Source organism: Echinops telfairi, unplaced genomic scaffold (assembly GCF_000313985.2).
Source record: "Echinops telfairi isolate 266 unplaced genomic scaffold, ASM31398v2 ScPeMD7_7469;HRSCAF=8507_1, whole genome shotgun sequence".
NCBI lineage: Eukaryota > Metazoa > Chordata > Mammalia > Afrosoricida > Tenrecidae > Echinops > Echinops telfairi.
Window position 1 is genome coordinate 85,994,019 of NW_022111373.1, and position 16,465 is coordinate 86,010,483.

General features: G+C 44.5%; 1 protein-coding gene across 1 annotated transcript in view; it reads right to left on the reverse strand.

Annotated features, from left to right (window-relative positions):
• The window catches only part of NLN (neurolysin), a 78,232-nt gene that overhangs the window by 14,053 nt on the left and 47,714 nt on the right, over positions 1 to 16,465 (reverse strand). The window contains exons 9-11 of the mRNA XM_004703565.4: positions 10,041 to 10,227; positions 9,024 to 9,152; positions 7,398 to 7,534 (exon numbers count right to left, since the gene is read on the reverse strand). Of these exons, the coding sequence (XP_004703622.1) occupies positions 7,398 to 7,534; positions 9,024 to 9,152; positions 10,041 to 10,227 (453 nt within the window). The remainder of the gene's footprint in view (positions 1 to 7,397; positions 7,535 to 9,023; positions 9,153 to 10,040; positions 10,228 to 16,465) is intronic.

The window sequence follows — 16,465 nt, forward strand, 5'->3', positions numbered from 1 at the left end:
TGAATTCAATTTATCTGCAGAGTTACAGAGAACATCAAAACCTCTGCTGAACATAAAACTGATGATTTACACTGTGAACCTACACCTAATTCATGATTAAAAGTTAAAAGACATTTACACCTCTTATTATGGAAAACTAAAAAACATGCATTAATAGTAGAAACAAGAATATAATGATCCCTTAGATCCCATGTACCACCCTCTCTCAGTAATTAAGATTTATCTGTAGAAATTCTTAATACTGAAGATATGACTCTATCATCTATTAAAGAATAAGATTTCCATTCTGTACGTGTTACAAAAGCACACACAGAAATCTAGAGGTAAAAACAAAGTCGCTCACAATGCTACCATCTGACACAGTACCACCGTTTTCCGAGAGTCAAGAAGAGCAGTCTGTCACACGCTGCTGTGCAGGGGAGAGTCAGGTAAAGCCGGGCACTGCTCGGTCTCACCGGATGGGGCTACATGCTGCTTATAAGCTCCTAAAAATTCAATTTCCTGAATTACGGAGCAGTGGTCTTTTAATAGTTTCATTTCCTTTTTAGTGAAGCTTTGAGAAGAGTTTAGGAGTCATTTTGATAACAGAATCTTGCTTTTCTTAAAAAATAAATAGATGAATAAATTGAGCTTTTGTGTTTTAGGGTGAGAGACCAAGGTTTGGGAGACATGCTTCGGGCGGCAGAAATCTTTGCCGGGCTCTGTTTATCCAGTAGAGAAATATTAACTGTGAGAAAAGCTGGAAGAGAACCTCTAAGAGATTGTTAAAGTTTTCCATTCTAAAAATATCCTTCGGCAGGCTCTGAGGATAGTGAATCACCTGGTGGGGAAAACTCGGCATCACGTGACCTCTGCGGTTTCTGAGGCTGGATGATGCATATGCTTCTTCTGTACAAGTCTTTCCGGAAACGGGAGTTTTCGAAAGCAAAGATAAGGAGTTTGAGAGTTGGGTGGAGGTATGAATCGTGACTCCAACTTCAGCTATGTGGCCTTCGTTTCCTTATCTGTAAAATGGGAACATGCCTGCCTCAGTCAGTTGGGCAATTAGAGCCGAGGACTTCAGGAAGGAGGCCTGGTGGGGCAGTGGTTAAGAGAGGCTGCTCACGCAAAGGCAGGCACTTTGAACCCACCAGGTGCTCCGCAGGAAAAAGGCGTAGTCATCTCCATCTGTGAAGACGAGGACTGCTCTCCTTGAGGGTGCTATGAGAAAGAACCGACTTGACGCAGTGAGCCGAGCCCATTTCCTACTATAATATCTAACACTGCCGGTATTAATAAACCCAAGTAGTCATCTACCCCTTCTTTTATTTCCTCCCCGATCGCCCCGCCCTGCGCATTCACTTAGTTGTATTCATACGTTCATGTAAAAATATTATTGGTTTTGTAGTTCCTTAATAGGAGTAAATGAGGCTGTCAGCTCCAGTAAAGATTTACAGTCTGGAAAACCCTTGGCAGCAGAGCTTTTATATCCTCTCGGGTCTCGGTGTTGGAATCAACGTGGTGGCAACCAGTTTGGCTTTGGGCAGTGGTTCTCAACCTTTCTAATACAGTTCCTCGTGTTGTGGTGACCCCAAACCATAAAACTATTTTCATTGCTCCTTCATAACTGTAATTTTGCTACTGTTATGAATCGGGCGACCCTGTGAAAGGGTCATTCAACCCCCAAAGGGGTCGCGACCCACAGGTTGAGAACTGCTGGCTTTGGGGGGCTATGAAGCAGTATTTTCATAACCACCATAATTCTCGCAATGCAGGATGCTCAGCATTTATCACTGCTGAGAATAACTAAATGAAAACCACCGAATGGGTCTCCTGCTCTCTGGCACTGTAGAAGCAGCATGTGTAAGTGCCTGCTGACTTCCAAGCCCGCCTCCTCCCTGCTGTGGGTGACTGGAGAGTGGGACCAGTTTCTCCTTCCTACCACAGTAGCAGGCCCAGGGCAGAGAGCGCTCACTCACAGGCAGGAAAGGATCATCAGGCACCTGAAAGGCTGACCAGTTTGCTTTAAAACTGGACTTTGAAACGTTACCCAACCACAGCCCATCGGTAAATTACTTTCTAACAGTACAACCTTTGTTTTTTCTAAGGGTGGGGAGATTGTGGGTGGAGAAAGTCTTTGAAAAGAATACCATTGACAACAATAGAGAAGGAAGGAGAGAGCCAGGGGCTGGGGGTGGTAGTGTACGTAACAGCGTGGAGCACTTACGAAGCCCGGGTGGAAGATGAAGAAGAAAAGAGCTCCTCTTTGAGGGGTCTTAGTGTATACAAGGAGGTGCTGGTGACACTGTGGGACTATTAGCCATAAGGTCAGTGGTTCAACTCCACCAGCCACTCCAGCGGAGAGAGATGAGACTCTCTGCTCTCCTACAGATGTACAGTCTTGGAGACCCTGTTATGCGTCGGACACACAAAGAAGGTTTGTGAGAACACAAAAGAAAGACTGCTTCGAGCTGGTTCCGATTGGGGACTCAGAAGGCCTGGCCTGGTATGTATTCAAAAAGTATGTTGGAAGTCTGTCCCATTTCCTTCCTTCGGCCCTTAAGTCAGGCAAAATCTAAGAGAAAATCAGATCTACCTCCAAAATTCTAGGTGGTGGATCCAGAATAAGGCCTTCAATAGAAGATAATCTAATTTACTTGTACGCACCAGCAAGAGAGCACAATTCATATTGTCCCTGGGCACACACGACAGCAGCAATGAGCCCAGATTTCTCTTGGAGGGGCACTAGAATTCTGACCTGCAGATTACACTTTTTCTGCTGGGTAATTCTTTTTCATGTTTAACCAGATTCTGTGTCTCTTACTGCAAACAAGATCTAGCTATTCCTTTTGCAACTAAAGATTAAAATACAAAGTATACATTTTTTTCACCTTGGCTTCCTTAGTATTCCTTGCAATAGTTGATTGTATTTCTCCTTCACTGATGGAAGAAACAAAGTGTAGCCATTTCTTTAAGTGCAACAGAGGAAGGCAATTTTGGCCTAACAATATAATTGCCCGCGAATCCATGATGTCTCTTACCCCTTGGAAATGTTTCCCATAAGGAAGTTGCATTTAAAAAGAAATGACCCTACTTTCAAGTTCCCTGTGATTAGCTGCTGGATGTTGAAACTACATCTGGTCATTTTGAGGATATCTGCAAGGAGCCCCTAGAGCCTGCTGAAGAGTTCATCCCAACCAGTTCCTTTCCCTCCGATATGGAGAGAACTGTTGCAGAACGCAAAGATACGCTTGACCATGAGACACCTTCTCCATGCTCCTCCAGAAACACATACTTAGGTACCATTTAAACTATTAAATAGTTAAGACAGGTTATCAATTTAACACGAAGACCAATATTTTCAAAGCCAAACTGCACATGAAAACAAGTGCACCATACCACAAAGTATGCGATTAGAACTGTCTGGTATTCCGAAGATTCAAGGTTCTATGAGTGATTTCTCAAGGAGTCTCCCAGTTCTATTTGCTAAGATGCAAATAGAATAACTCTCAGAGCAGACACGTACAATACACCCTTCTCCTCAGTGTCTAGACATTAGTCTGGTAGGTGAAAAATCAGTGCGATGTGAAAATGGACGATGACCACATCAGATCACCAACTGGAAGGTGACAATCTCATTATATAACTGCCAAAGCATGAGAACCATTGCCCAGACAATCTGACAGGTAACTTTAACCATCATCACAGCTAGCGTGACTCTTGCCTCATACCATGGTGCTTGTCACAGCCAGGTATACATCATTATGTGTAAAGCTGCTGGACAGAGTTTTTTACTAATGAGACAATCCGTGACTGAGCAGCAGGGGCACAGGTGGAACAGAGATGGAAGCTCTTTGTAGACCAGGATTGTTTTTCCAAAGCATTAATTTTCAAAAAGTGGGCATTTGCATTTTGTGGAGGAGGTGTTCTCTCAGCATACATTTGCAAACATCAGTAAACATTTTGAACAAACAAATAGATGGTACACTGTAGGAACGGAGAAAATGGTTGAGTCAAAAGCAGCAGCTAAAAGAAGCAGAATCCACCGTGGCAGCAAAGCAGTTGGAGTTGGGAGCACACAGGGTTCCCCACAGCCTTTGAGTCTCTATGAGACAAAGGAGAATTGGGAATGCCGTGATAATCCACAGTATTTGACAGGAAAGGAAAAAAAAAAAGTCAGAAGGAAGTGATTAAAGTCAGCTTCATGACCTAACATATCCAATAAAAGACAGCAATGGAAGCTAACATTTTAGTAACACTGAAAATTATTGTTCATATCATGAGGGAACAACCCCATGCTGGTCCCTAAGTAGTTTCCTATACCTCACCACTACTTAACGAGTTTGATACACCTGGTCCTTTGCTCTACACGGAGAACACTGGCTGCGTATAGGTTATGAAGCTTGGGACTAAGGAGGGCACGAAAGTATGAATGCAGGGGTTGGTTCTGTGGGCTTTTGAGTTCCTACTTTGGCAGTGGAAGAGAAGAGGTATTGGTGGAGGTGTCGTGGGGATGTGGTCAGGGGAGTGGAAGAACTGAGCAGGTGAGTGACCCAAGGAGGTGGGGCAGCATCTATGCCAGGAAGCCTCATCAGCTACCGAGATGAGTCAGCAAGGTGCCATCATGGCACTTCACATACCTAGCCCGCTTGTCCTCTTTTCATATTAGCTTGCTGATTCCTGAAGTAATCCATTCTCTATGTAAAAGTTAGGAAAATGCTCCGTAAAATGCCCAGAGGAATATTTGATAATTATTATAAGTTTACCATCGGAAGATAACCACTGACAATATCTTGATGTACTTTTCCCCTAAGTGCACATTTTAAAATAAAAACGTACATCTTATGGTATGGAGTATTTCATAAGCTGGCTTCTTCTGTTTGAATACTAGTTACATTAGACAATCCAGACATAAAATGTCTATCTTATGGCCAAGTCCACGCTTGTGTGCGGGGCCTGGGAGGATCCCTTTGAGCTTAGATGATCCCTAGCCTGGTGGAAAACTTTACAAATCAGTGGCACCGGCAGGACTTTGTGAGGCACAGATGAGGTAGGTAAAAAGGCTAGAAAGGACATTTGTGAAGGTGGTGTGCTGGAGTGAAATTTCTTACTCTGGCTCCTCTATCCGCGTCTCTGGAACTCCCAATGACTGGGTGAGACTGCGCAATTAGGGTGCGTGTAACACTAAGAGAGGGGACTTGTCTGTGTTTGTTACCACCTCCAGCTATAAGGATGAACTACTTTGAAGGAACAGCAGAGAGGCGAGAGAGACCAAGACCATTTTGGAAGAGCTCATCCGAGATCTCTGTCTGGAGTGGCAGAGGCCACTGAGACCAGGAACATCGGAGACTATGCCATGGAGATTCAGAGGAGCAGCACCATGATGAGGGGACACTTTCTCCTCATCTAGTCCAAGACTACAGCACGGTGGCGCAGAGTGGCAGGGCGGGCTGGCTTCCCGGCCCATGGAGGCAAAGGCCAAGGGACTGAGAGACTGAAGAGCAGAGAGATACTTGGCTGCTGGCTGAGGAGACCCATAACTGTAACTTTAGTGTTTGCTGATCCTGTTGACTTTCCTAACAAATCCCCTTCATGTGAACCTAACCTGTGGGTTCTACGTATCCACTGCAATGCATTCTGGAACCCAGCAGAGATGTAGGGTGGCGTGGGAGAAGGGCTGGTGTCAGAATAGGGTACAAGAAGAATGAAACCGTGGAGGCATGCCTGGGTCTGGCCTCATGGTGATAGGGAGACCCTAGGAGGTCAGCTACACCCACCTTCATGCAGTGGACTTCAGAAGGAAAGACCCAGGGAGCACACAGAGTTGGCTGATAGGCAGTACGTACTGGAAAGTGAGGAAGGGAGCTGATTGCCAAGTGAAGAGTTTTGAAGAAAGAGGAGAGGAATACCAACAGAAAGTAAAGATGGTAGACGAGACGCTCCATCCAGCTCAATTGGTAGGGCCACAACCCAGGAAATAGAAGGTTAAAAAGACGACTTCCTACACCAAGAAATTAGGCTGTGAGAAGAAAAAGACTAGAACTGGGACGATGAGAAGGCACTATAACTATCCTTGTAAGACAGCAAAACAGGCTGGACAGCAGGAATGGCCATGCTAACAGAGGTAGCAATAAAAATTTCCCAGAATATTGAGAATCCAAATGAGATGATAGAGGAATCCACAGCTGGACCCTGGGTGAAGGCCATGCAGATTAAGACAACAATCAGTGGGTGGCCTTTGTAAATGGGTTGGCCAGAGGATGGAATGAGGCTATAAGGCACCTGACGGAAGGGGCAGGCAGGATGGGCAATGAGCACTTGATGGGACTGTCAAGAGAGGTCCCAGGAGAGAGTGTGTGTGCCTGCCTGTTGGGGGGAGCAGGGGATTTAAGTTACAGGAGCCCTGGTGGTGTAGTGGGATACACGTTGTGTTGCTAAACCAAGAGTTAGCAGTTCGAAATCACCAGCGGCTCCATGGGAGAAAAAGATAAGGCTTTCTACACCAATGAAGAGTTAGCAGCCTTGCAAATCCACGGGGCAGTTCTATCCTGTCCTATAGGGTTGCCGTGAACCGGAATTGACGGCATCAAGCTTGGTTTTGTGTGGAGTGTATTTCAATACCTATGTGCAAGAAGTGTAATCCAGAAATGCAATCCAGAATGTAAACTGCAAAGAAGAAATCAATTGGCTGGAAGAAGCAGTGAGAGCCTGCCTTTGGTAATTTACTCCTTCAAACCTTGGAATCAAACAGAAGTCAAAAACACAACCTTAGCAATAATCTGACAGCTGAATCTTTAAATCAAGTAGAGGTTGGGGAGCTGTAAGTTGGAGGGCTTGGTGGGCAGCCACCTGGCAGCCAATTCACCCATCCACTGAAAGGGATGGCTCAGGTGAATGAAGCAGTTTAGGGTACTTAAAGGCACCTGGCTTACAAATTCTGGAGGAGGTGGGACATGCCAGCCATTGAAACAGGGCACCACCCACAGGAAAAAAAAGTTACAAAGAAAGCGTGTGGAGAATATCAAAACAGAGAGACCATTTACATCAGGAAGGAGTTTACCTTTCTTACCCAACTGCCTATAAAACGCAAACAATGTATGGCACATGTCAAAACTAGCAGCTATAAATGCTCAAATGCATAAACAAAGCTTTGAATTTTTAATTATGCAACCCATTGGAATGTTAATAAGCGAGAAAATGCAGACTCTCTTTTCTAACCTATAGCATTAGAGTTAATCACTTGTATACCACAGCTTAATAAGGAAGGATAACGATTTGAGAAGATGCAAGACCTTGGAGTTACAAGCTGTTACCAAACCTCTTACTCGAAAATCGAGGTGTAATAAATGGTTTACACTGGGAGTTTCTGCGGGAGGGAGCAACTCCAAGGCCAACAGGAGGAGACATAAATACGATACCTCTGGATTCATGATCCCTTCTTTTTTAAAGCAGCTGTAAAACATGTCCATGGAGAACACTTCACTCCAAAGGTATCCATAGTATTGGCCATCATACCCCCCTGCCAAATGTCCAAAAGTGGCTGGCATATTTGTGCCTTGAAAGAAAGATAGATTTCCATCAATGCGTTGGTAAGTGTCAATCATCAGGATTTCAGCTGGCTGAAATGGCGATGCCAGCTGGGGGAGGGGAGGAAGGTCATAGGCCTTCACCTCCGGTACTGTCGCCATGCCCTGGGCGAAGCTGTTTACCCACCTCTCCCTGGATGGCTCAACCTCGGAGCTGGTTTCGGCCCTAAGCTCTGGAATGCTCAACAACAGTTTCAGAGTCTGTCCACACCCAGTTCAGATTTTCACAAGTCCCGGTCTTCATATCCCTTAGACATGTATGTGCCTTAGAGAACGCTCTGATATCCCCACCCGTGCCCTGGTCACACCTCTGTCTACCGACAGCATGCCAGCAAGGCCCGCATCTGAATTTGATAATTCGTTCCTAAAACAGATCCCGTCACTTGTAAAGTGAAAAAGGTTTTGGTGGTTGTTGTTTTTGCACCAATTCAGTCTACCTCTAAAACCAAACCAAACCAAGAATTTGTGGGAAATTGATTTTGGCTCATTGGCCACCTCCTATATTTCAGAGTAGAACTGCATATCCCAGAGCAGGTCACCAGATTGTTTTCCACAGGTAGGCTTGAACCACCACATTTTGGCAAGTAGTTCAGTGCTTGAAGGGGCCCAGGTGGTACTGTGGTCAGTTCGCAAACACTAGTGGCTTCTTGGGAGAATGAGGAGGCTTTCTACTTGCCTGAAGTTAGTCTTGGAAACCCACAGAGGCAGTTCTACCTAGCCCTGGCCTACAGGGTTATGGTGAGTCACTTTGACAGCAGTGAGTGAGTAGAATCCAGTGATTAATCTTTTGCATAACCTAGGACCTCCAGTCTACCCTGGGGCGACAGTGCCCGAGGCACAAAGCTGTTGTCCACTATACACAGAGGAAAGTGAGGAACCCCAATTGACTCCAGGGACCAGTCTTATCTTTATTAGCTCCATAAATGTGGCTGATTCATTTTAACAACAATCTCCTTTGTGAAAATAAAATTCTCCTAACCTGTACATGCCCAGCCACTTGCTGGTTTGAAAGTGCTAAGTAACACACTCCCACACCCGAGTCTCAAGTCTCTGGCTAGAAACAGAATGGAACTGAAGGCCTTGATCTCAGTCTGCTCCTCTCTGAAAACACCTCTTCTGCCCAATCACAGGGAAGTTCCCGGGATCAGAGGGAGAGTGGCCAGGCTGGCGCTACCACATGTGAAGTAGTCTTCTTGCTGGGGGGACTGAGGAGGAGTCAATTACCCATGCTGAAGACACTGAAATGTGGCCGGACCCACCTTTCCTTCTAGCACATTTGGACAGGACAACTCATCAGGCCTTTGGTATGTTTATCTGTACAGCACGGCCTGATCATAGCAGGCAGGAAGAAATGGAGTTAGGCAATCTTCCAGGGCGACTCTACCTGCCCTGGCAGTGCTGGAAGGATGCCCAGTGCGGTACATGGAAAATGAACCCAAGCCTGGAGAATGTACATACCTGGAGTAGCTGAAACACCTAGAATCTCTGTGCAGTATTTGGCATATTCCTTTGCAGCATCCAGAGACGTGTTGGTGTGGAGAGACTGGTCAACTTTACTTAAAACAATCTGGCGTAGGGTCAGAAGACCTAGTAACATAAGAATGTTTGGGCCTGTTTTAGACAAGAAAGAACCCCGTGTTCTACTGTAACAACACAAGAACACACACACAAACCCAAGTGAAACTCACTGCCATCGAGTGGATTCTGACTCATAGCATCTGTATGGGGTAGACGGGCACTGCCCCTTTGGGTTTCCGAGGCTGTCAATCTTTATGGGACCACAAAGCCTCAACTTTCACCCTGAGTGATGGATGGGTTCTCACTACGGACCTCAGGATTAGAGCCCAACCATAACCCAGTATGCCCCAGGGCTTCTCCACAAGACCAGATTTCAAAAATTATTCCCAGCAGGACTCAGTCAGAAAATGGGAACCATACAATTCTACTTAAGATTAAGGCTGACTGGTATTTTACATACATACATTTAACACATAATAGGGGCCCCTAGTTTAATATATTTAGAGTTCCAGGGATCCCCATTCCAAGATAGTAGCACCCTTGGGGTACTGTTAAGATCAAAAGGTAAAAAATTTATTTTTTTGAGGACGGGGGAGAACAGGCTGAATTGGGTTATGAGGCCCCAAAAAGATGCCCCATCTCAGTCATTGAACTCATTTTGCCGGCTGGGAGTCTGTTCCAAGCTCCACTGCTTCTCCTGCCCAGTCTGCCCTCCGGGCGGAGCCCTTCTCCAGGCGCTCAGCGCCCCGAGGCTCAGGGAGGGCCCTGTAAGGGCTGCTGCTGGCCCTAGTCTCAGACCTTCCCAAGGGACAGGGTACAGCATGACACAGCACTCAGCTCAGAGCTCCACCGATGAGCTTCCCTCCGCCCCTAAGAATGTTTTATAGAAGAACATGCTAGCAATTCGGCATCGAGCCAGTTCTAATTTATTTTCCTTCCCAAACCTTCAAGGCATACCTGTGTTGACCAGCCTGGAAGCAACAAGTTTCTCAAGCAGATCATCCGTAATAGGGCTCCCATTTTTATAATGCTTTGACAGTCTTCGGAGAGAATCAGGGTCCCATACCCAGTTTTCCAGCATTTGGGATGGCACCTCCACAAAGTCCGTTTCTACATTTGTCCCACTAAAGCGGGCGAAGTCGGTCTACAAAGTAAACATAGAAGCATTTTCTTTCTTTCTTTTTGTAAATCCCATCTGTGTAAAAATGATTTCTTGCCATCATCTTTAAGTTTTAAAAGCAAGGTAACTTTTCAATATAAATGAAGTAATTTCCAATTCTTTTCCTGTGTGCGTGTGAATAGAGTTTTCTTTTTGCCTGCCCCATCACCCGTCACCCAAGAGTTGCTTATCCTCCAGTTCAGTAATTTGCCTTCCCGTGGCTGGTAACCATCAGAGAATGTTTCTTTGAGTAAGAAAATCTTTTCTTGACTTTATAATAGTGATCGCAGGCAGTACTTGCCCTTCTGTCAGTGACTGATTTCACTCGGCATACATCCATATTTCCTGAATAAAGGGTTAAAATGCCCTTACATTTAAATCAAAACAAAACATACAGCAGCCAAGCAACATGAAAAATAACCCCCCCCAAAACTCTATCTTCAGCTAATATAATTTTATCCTTTGAATCACAGACAAACTTGGAACCATCACCAGAAATTGCTAACGTGGGGTTCTCAGGGGGGGGGGCATGCCCACCGTAAAAGGAAGGGCACTACCACAGAGAAAGGTACAAGGACAAGTGGGGGAGAGACTCTCAAAACACAGGCAGACCATCTGCGGCAGGAAGGGCTCAGACGCTAAAACAAGCTTTAAGCTTTCAAAATAAAAAATATTTCTAAATTACTTTCCAATAGACTCAGAAATCCAGAATCTAAGACAAACATCTGCTCCCAAGCTGTCCCTTTTCTTTGGTTACAGTTATTTATTTAATATGTGCCTGTGTGGGCAAGTAGCACCCTACTGCTTAACTGCTGAACTAAACCGGTCCTTGATGAGCACAGTCCTCCAACTCCAGGCGACATGGTGCGTTTGAGAGCAGGATTGTACACCCACTGTCTTCAGTGGCTGGAGCGGGAGGAAGTGGAAAGCCCTGTGTCTCTAGCGAGGCACAGGTGCCTCTGGGGTGGTTTAAATGCCCAATGGTTCAGTTAGGAGACTGCCTGTACCACCAGGCCCTCCAGAAACGATTTCAGTGGGAATCAGGGCTACCAACCAATTGGCCAGTAGAGGTGAAGTAGTATAGGAAAAAAGACACAAAGATGTGTAGGCTACCCCACGCGATGGAGTAAGAACAGTTCCTTTGGGTTTCTGAGGCTGTTGATCTCTGCAAAAGCAGAAAGCCTCCTCTCCCCCCCTCAGTGGGTTTGAACTGCTGACTTGTGGTTAGCAGCCCAATTCATAACTCACCAAGCCTCCAGGGCTCCTTCTTAGAAGTTCAAGAACCCCTGGAAATATAAAAGGCTTCTTCTGAGGTCCTATGCTAACAATAGTAAGAGTTAAAAAAAAAAAAGTTCAATAAACTGCAGCGTCAGATGCCAGTAAAACTCCTAACAGCTAGGAGTTGGGGCGTCACTAGATTCCCATGGTTTTAACCTTCCTACCGCCCTCGCAACACTTGTGCACTTGCCAGTGGCAGGAGAGACTTGGTCTTCATCCTCGGGGGTTGTCAGCTGAATGGTGTGTGTGTGTGTGTGTGTGTGTGTGGTGTCATCGTTCTGTTGTCGTTCTCAGAACCTCTCTCCTGTTTTCTCTTCGGAAACTCTATATCCCCAGGCTCTCTCCTTGACTTTCTCAGCCCTTGGGCTCTAAATGGAGGGGAGAAGGGAGAGGGGCTTAACCAGAGAAGGCAGCAGATGGGGTTGTGGAATCTGCAGCAAATACCCCTTCTGTTGTTGGCCAAGGGCAGACGCACAGCTGTCAACGCCACCTCACATGCTGCCTTCCTCTCTTTATGCAAAAAGATGCTTTGCTTGACTTCCCATCGTGATTGTGCTGACTCTAGAGAGAAAGCGCTGCGAGTGTTGGAGGGCCAAGGCAAACGGATTCAATAGGAGCTGGAATTGGGCCACCTCTTCTGAGGGCATCTCCAGCAAAAAATTCTCACCGCGAAAGAATGAGACGAAGACCCTAGGGGGACAGCCCCTCCTTTCAAAGCCACATAACGGTACCTTCTAACTCCGTACATGATAGAAAATGACCCAAAAAAGCCCACCCAATTCTATGTAAAAAAGTTTAATAGTAGCCAACATTTAATGAGATTTTAATATATTTGGTTATATTGATTATATGATTCAAATTCCAAAACAACTGCAAGTCCTATTAGATCCATTTTAAAGATGAGGTACATAGAACAGTGGTAGATCTAGTATTTGAGGAGTCTTGGTGACACCCTGGGTTAAGCATTGGACTGCTAGCAGCAAGGTTAGCAGTTAGAAACCACCAGCCGCTCCTCAGGAGAAAGATGAGTTACATTCTCGGAAACCCAAAAAGGCAGTTCTCTTCTGCCTTTTTGGGGGGAGGGGGGAGGGGGAGGGGAGGTGGATTTGAAACCAGGTAGTCTGACTCTAGACCCACAATTCTAGCCATTCTAGGCATATCACTTATCTTAAGGAAAAGTAACAGGGTTACATTAAGTTAGGATGTAAAAGAATAGCCAATCATCCTGAAAGACATTGGAAATATATCATAGAGTGGGGTCTCTATATGGTTACTTAGCCATTTGGCTTCCTTTATAGTCAAGGAGTCCTCGTGGTACAATGGTTAAAGCACGTGGCTGATTACCCAAAGGCTGGCAGTTCATACCCACTAGCTGATCCTCAGGAGAAAGATGTAGCATTTTGCTTTCAAAAAGCTTTATGGCCTTGGAGGACCTTGGGGGCAGTGCTATTCTGTTACAGGAGGTTGCTGAGGGTCAGAATAAACTCTACGGCTCTTTCTTCCTTCCTTTCTTTCACAGATCAAAAATAAGGCTGTGGTGTAAAGGCCAGCCTTTCGAACCATCTATCATGGACTGGGAAGGCAGCAATATATGTAATGCTAAGGGCATACTTTTTCTAAAGTATGTAGTGGGGTTTTTTTGTAGCAACACTGGAGGAGAAAAATGTTCTGTATCATAAAAGTTTACTTAAAAATTTACCCAAATAAATGAATTGGAAATTAAACTGGCAGGCTAAGCTCATGCAGCTGATACTGGATTTTTTCCTGGGTGTTCTCCCCTTTCTCGGACAAAATAAATCCCAAATATGTTCTTCCACCTCAACAAGGAGATTCAAAGAGAATTAAAGCTTCTATTAGAGCCAGCATTCCTTGTTATGGCTGAGTTTTAAGTACGTAGTTTTTAAAACAAGTACTAAGAGAGCAAATAAAGGCAAGATCACTCCATCTGTGACTACCAAACAAAAGTCTGACAGAAATGTAAACTTCATGGGTCCTGCTTGTATAGTTGAAAAGTGCTAATTTTTCAAAGTTGGTATTTGCAGGTGAGGGAGAAAATCAGCCCAAATCACAACAAAAGAGGGTACGTGTGTGTATGTGGGGGAGAAGGTCGGGACCCAGAGAAAACAGGACAAAAGAATAACTCACATGGTGGGGTTAACATTGAGCAAGATAAGAATCAACACAGTTATGTCATGCAGGGCAGAGAAGAGAGAGGGCTTATTCTATCCAAAAGCCGTCTTTCAGTGCTGGGGGCGGGGAGGAGGCGGGGCTGGCAACCCAGCAAGTGAATGAACAGACCAACAATGTCTTCTAAAGAACAGAAGGAAATGTTTGCGGGGAGTCGAAGCTGAAAATAACCTATTGCTTACCAATTTCCCAACAGTCACACTGCTTCTCTGAGTGACTTCATGCAACACCATTTGAGTATTTTTCCAACGTGCAGGGCAAGGAACCCACCAAATTCAAAACCCAATTTCTGGCAAACCACTACATTGTAGAGAGAGATGAATCTACAGTCAGCCACTGTGCAAGCCCACGGAGGCGCCACGTGCAAAACTTAGACTCTAGCAGTCTGGTGGGCTCTCCTAGGCAAACAGCAAGGCTGCTACGCTATTCGCCATCACTGCCCAGCCTGCGCAGAGTTGTATTTTTATCTTTTCCCATCTTAATTCTTTAAAGTTATTTTGAATATTTTACTGTGGTTTGGGTGAGAGTTTACGGGCAAATTCTTTTCCCATTCAGCAATTCATGTCGTATCTTAAACAATGCAACATGGTTTGTTTCGAGACGTTAGTTACAATCCCTCACCGGGCAGCCCTCTCCCACCACTTCTCGGGGTTCCTTGCTTGTCTCCGTTCCTCTGCTCTGTTCCTTCTTGCCTTTGGAACTTTGCTTCTGGGCAAAGGCTGCCCATGTGGCCTCCTCTGCTTGGGCGCTATGCTGTGGTTCACTTTATGTTACTGGGATGATTGGATGAAAGGGGATTTCTCGGAGGGGTTTCAGTTCCAGGTTTGATGGGGACCTAAAGGCCCTGTCTTGGGGGTTTCACCAGTCTCTGAAATTTTTCTTTTTTAGTGCAATAGTTTAATCTGTACAAAAGAAATTCGATTGTACTTTCCTTGATTTAAAACAAGTCTCTGCATCTTCTTGTACATTTTCCCCCTACTCTGTCCAAGAGCTTTCATTGTGATCTGGCACAGAGCAGTCAGTAGGAATAGTCATGCACTATCTAGTTCTGGTCTCAGGCTCGTGGGGGCCGTGGCTTGAGTGTTTCATTCATTTCCTTGATCCTTTGATTTCTCTCATTCTTCCTGGATCCAGATGGGAGGCACCAAGAGCGTTATCCTGGATGGCCAGTCACAAGCCTGTCAGACCCTAGTTGCTTACGCTCCAAAGTCGAATGTAACACAGTCGTCTTACGGACAGTTCTGCTATTGATAGACATGTGTCTCAAGGCCATGGTCCTATGCCACAAGCCCAGTGACTCAGTTCCTCAAGGCATTTAGGTATTGCTCCAAATTTTGCACAAATGTGTCTCTTGTATGCTCTACTGTATATTTGGATACATTTGCTGCTATACAAATATGTATGTATCTGTCAATATGTTTTGGGTGTAATTGCATATGCCATCATATACCTGTTCAGCAGGGGTGTGTGTGTGTGTGTGTGTGTGTGTGTGTGTGTGTGTGTATGGATCCACTCAAATGATTGTTTATTAATTATTGCAGGATTGTCTATGTAACATATTTACTGTTGTTATCTTTAACTCTCATTGCACAGTTTTAAAATTACAATCCAATACGTCTTATAATACTTTATAAGGGCTATGCTAACTACTAGTACTGATAAATGAGGGGATACCCCCCCAAATGGCATTTCCCCCCAAAGCTATGTATTTAATTTTTTTTACAAAACAACCTATCACCTTCAAAGTACACTCCATTACACTTAACACATTTGTCAAATTTGTGATTCCATTCTTGAAACATTTTTCAAATCATCTGTTTGGAAGTTGTTAGACATCCAGAATGAGGTTTGTCATCAATTGATATTTCACCTTTTTGAAAAGAGAAAACCACTTGTACACCTGAGTTTGTCCCATAGCGCAGTCCTTGTAAGCTGTGTTCAATGTCACAACAGTGGGATTTTTCCAGAGCAGGAAATAAAATTTCACAGTTGCACGCGGTTCTCTTAAATCAGCCATCACAAAAAATGAGGTTCCAGCAAAACTGCTTTTAGGAAAACATTCACTACAACCAGAGAGAACATTCCCAGGTGATGCCACTGGGTGTACTAAGTCTGAGCAAGTAGCTGGATGCTCACCTCGTGGGAAAAAGGCATCCTACAAAGTCTCTAAGCCAGCGCGGTGCAAGAGACAGTATGTGCCCCCACTATCTTCCATATGAAGCTGAGACATCTGCAGTACACATTACCAAATCATCCAAGTAACACATTATTTTGCAGGTGACACTTCAAAAAACTTTTTAACATTATAGCTGGAGAAAATATTTTCTGTACATTATTACTGTACAAAAAAGAGGCTTAATGTAAACTTAAGATTCCTGCTTGGGTAGAAATTCTTGAAAGGAAGAAAATTGTTAGAAGATGAACTATTTCATTTTAAAGAGATAATGGGATGTTTATGCCATATTCAGTTATGGGTTTTTATAATATAATTGAACCTTTAACAGATAGGTTGATGCTACAAAGAGAGACTGACGACCAAATTAATGGAGCAACAATCTGAGCTGGAACGAATTACATAAAGGAAAGCTCAACAAGTCCTGCGTGAGGATTTGTATTTTGTATTTGTGTTAAACACAAAACTTTTACTACGTCGGTAGGTAGCAACGAGGGTCTTAAAAGCCTGTGAGTATGTGATTGAACTATGGAATGTTCTGATATCTGTAAGAGCTTCCAATAAAATGATACATTAAAAGAAAAA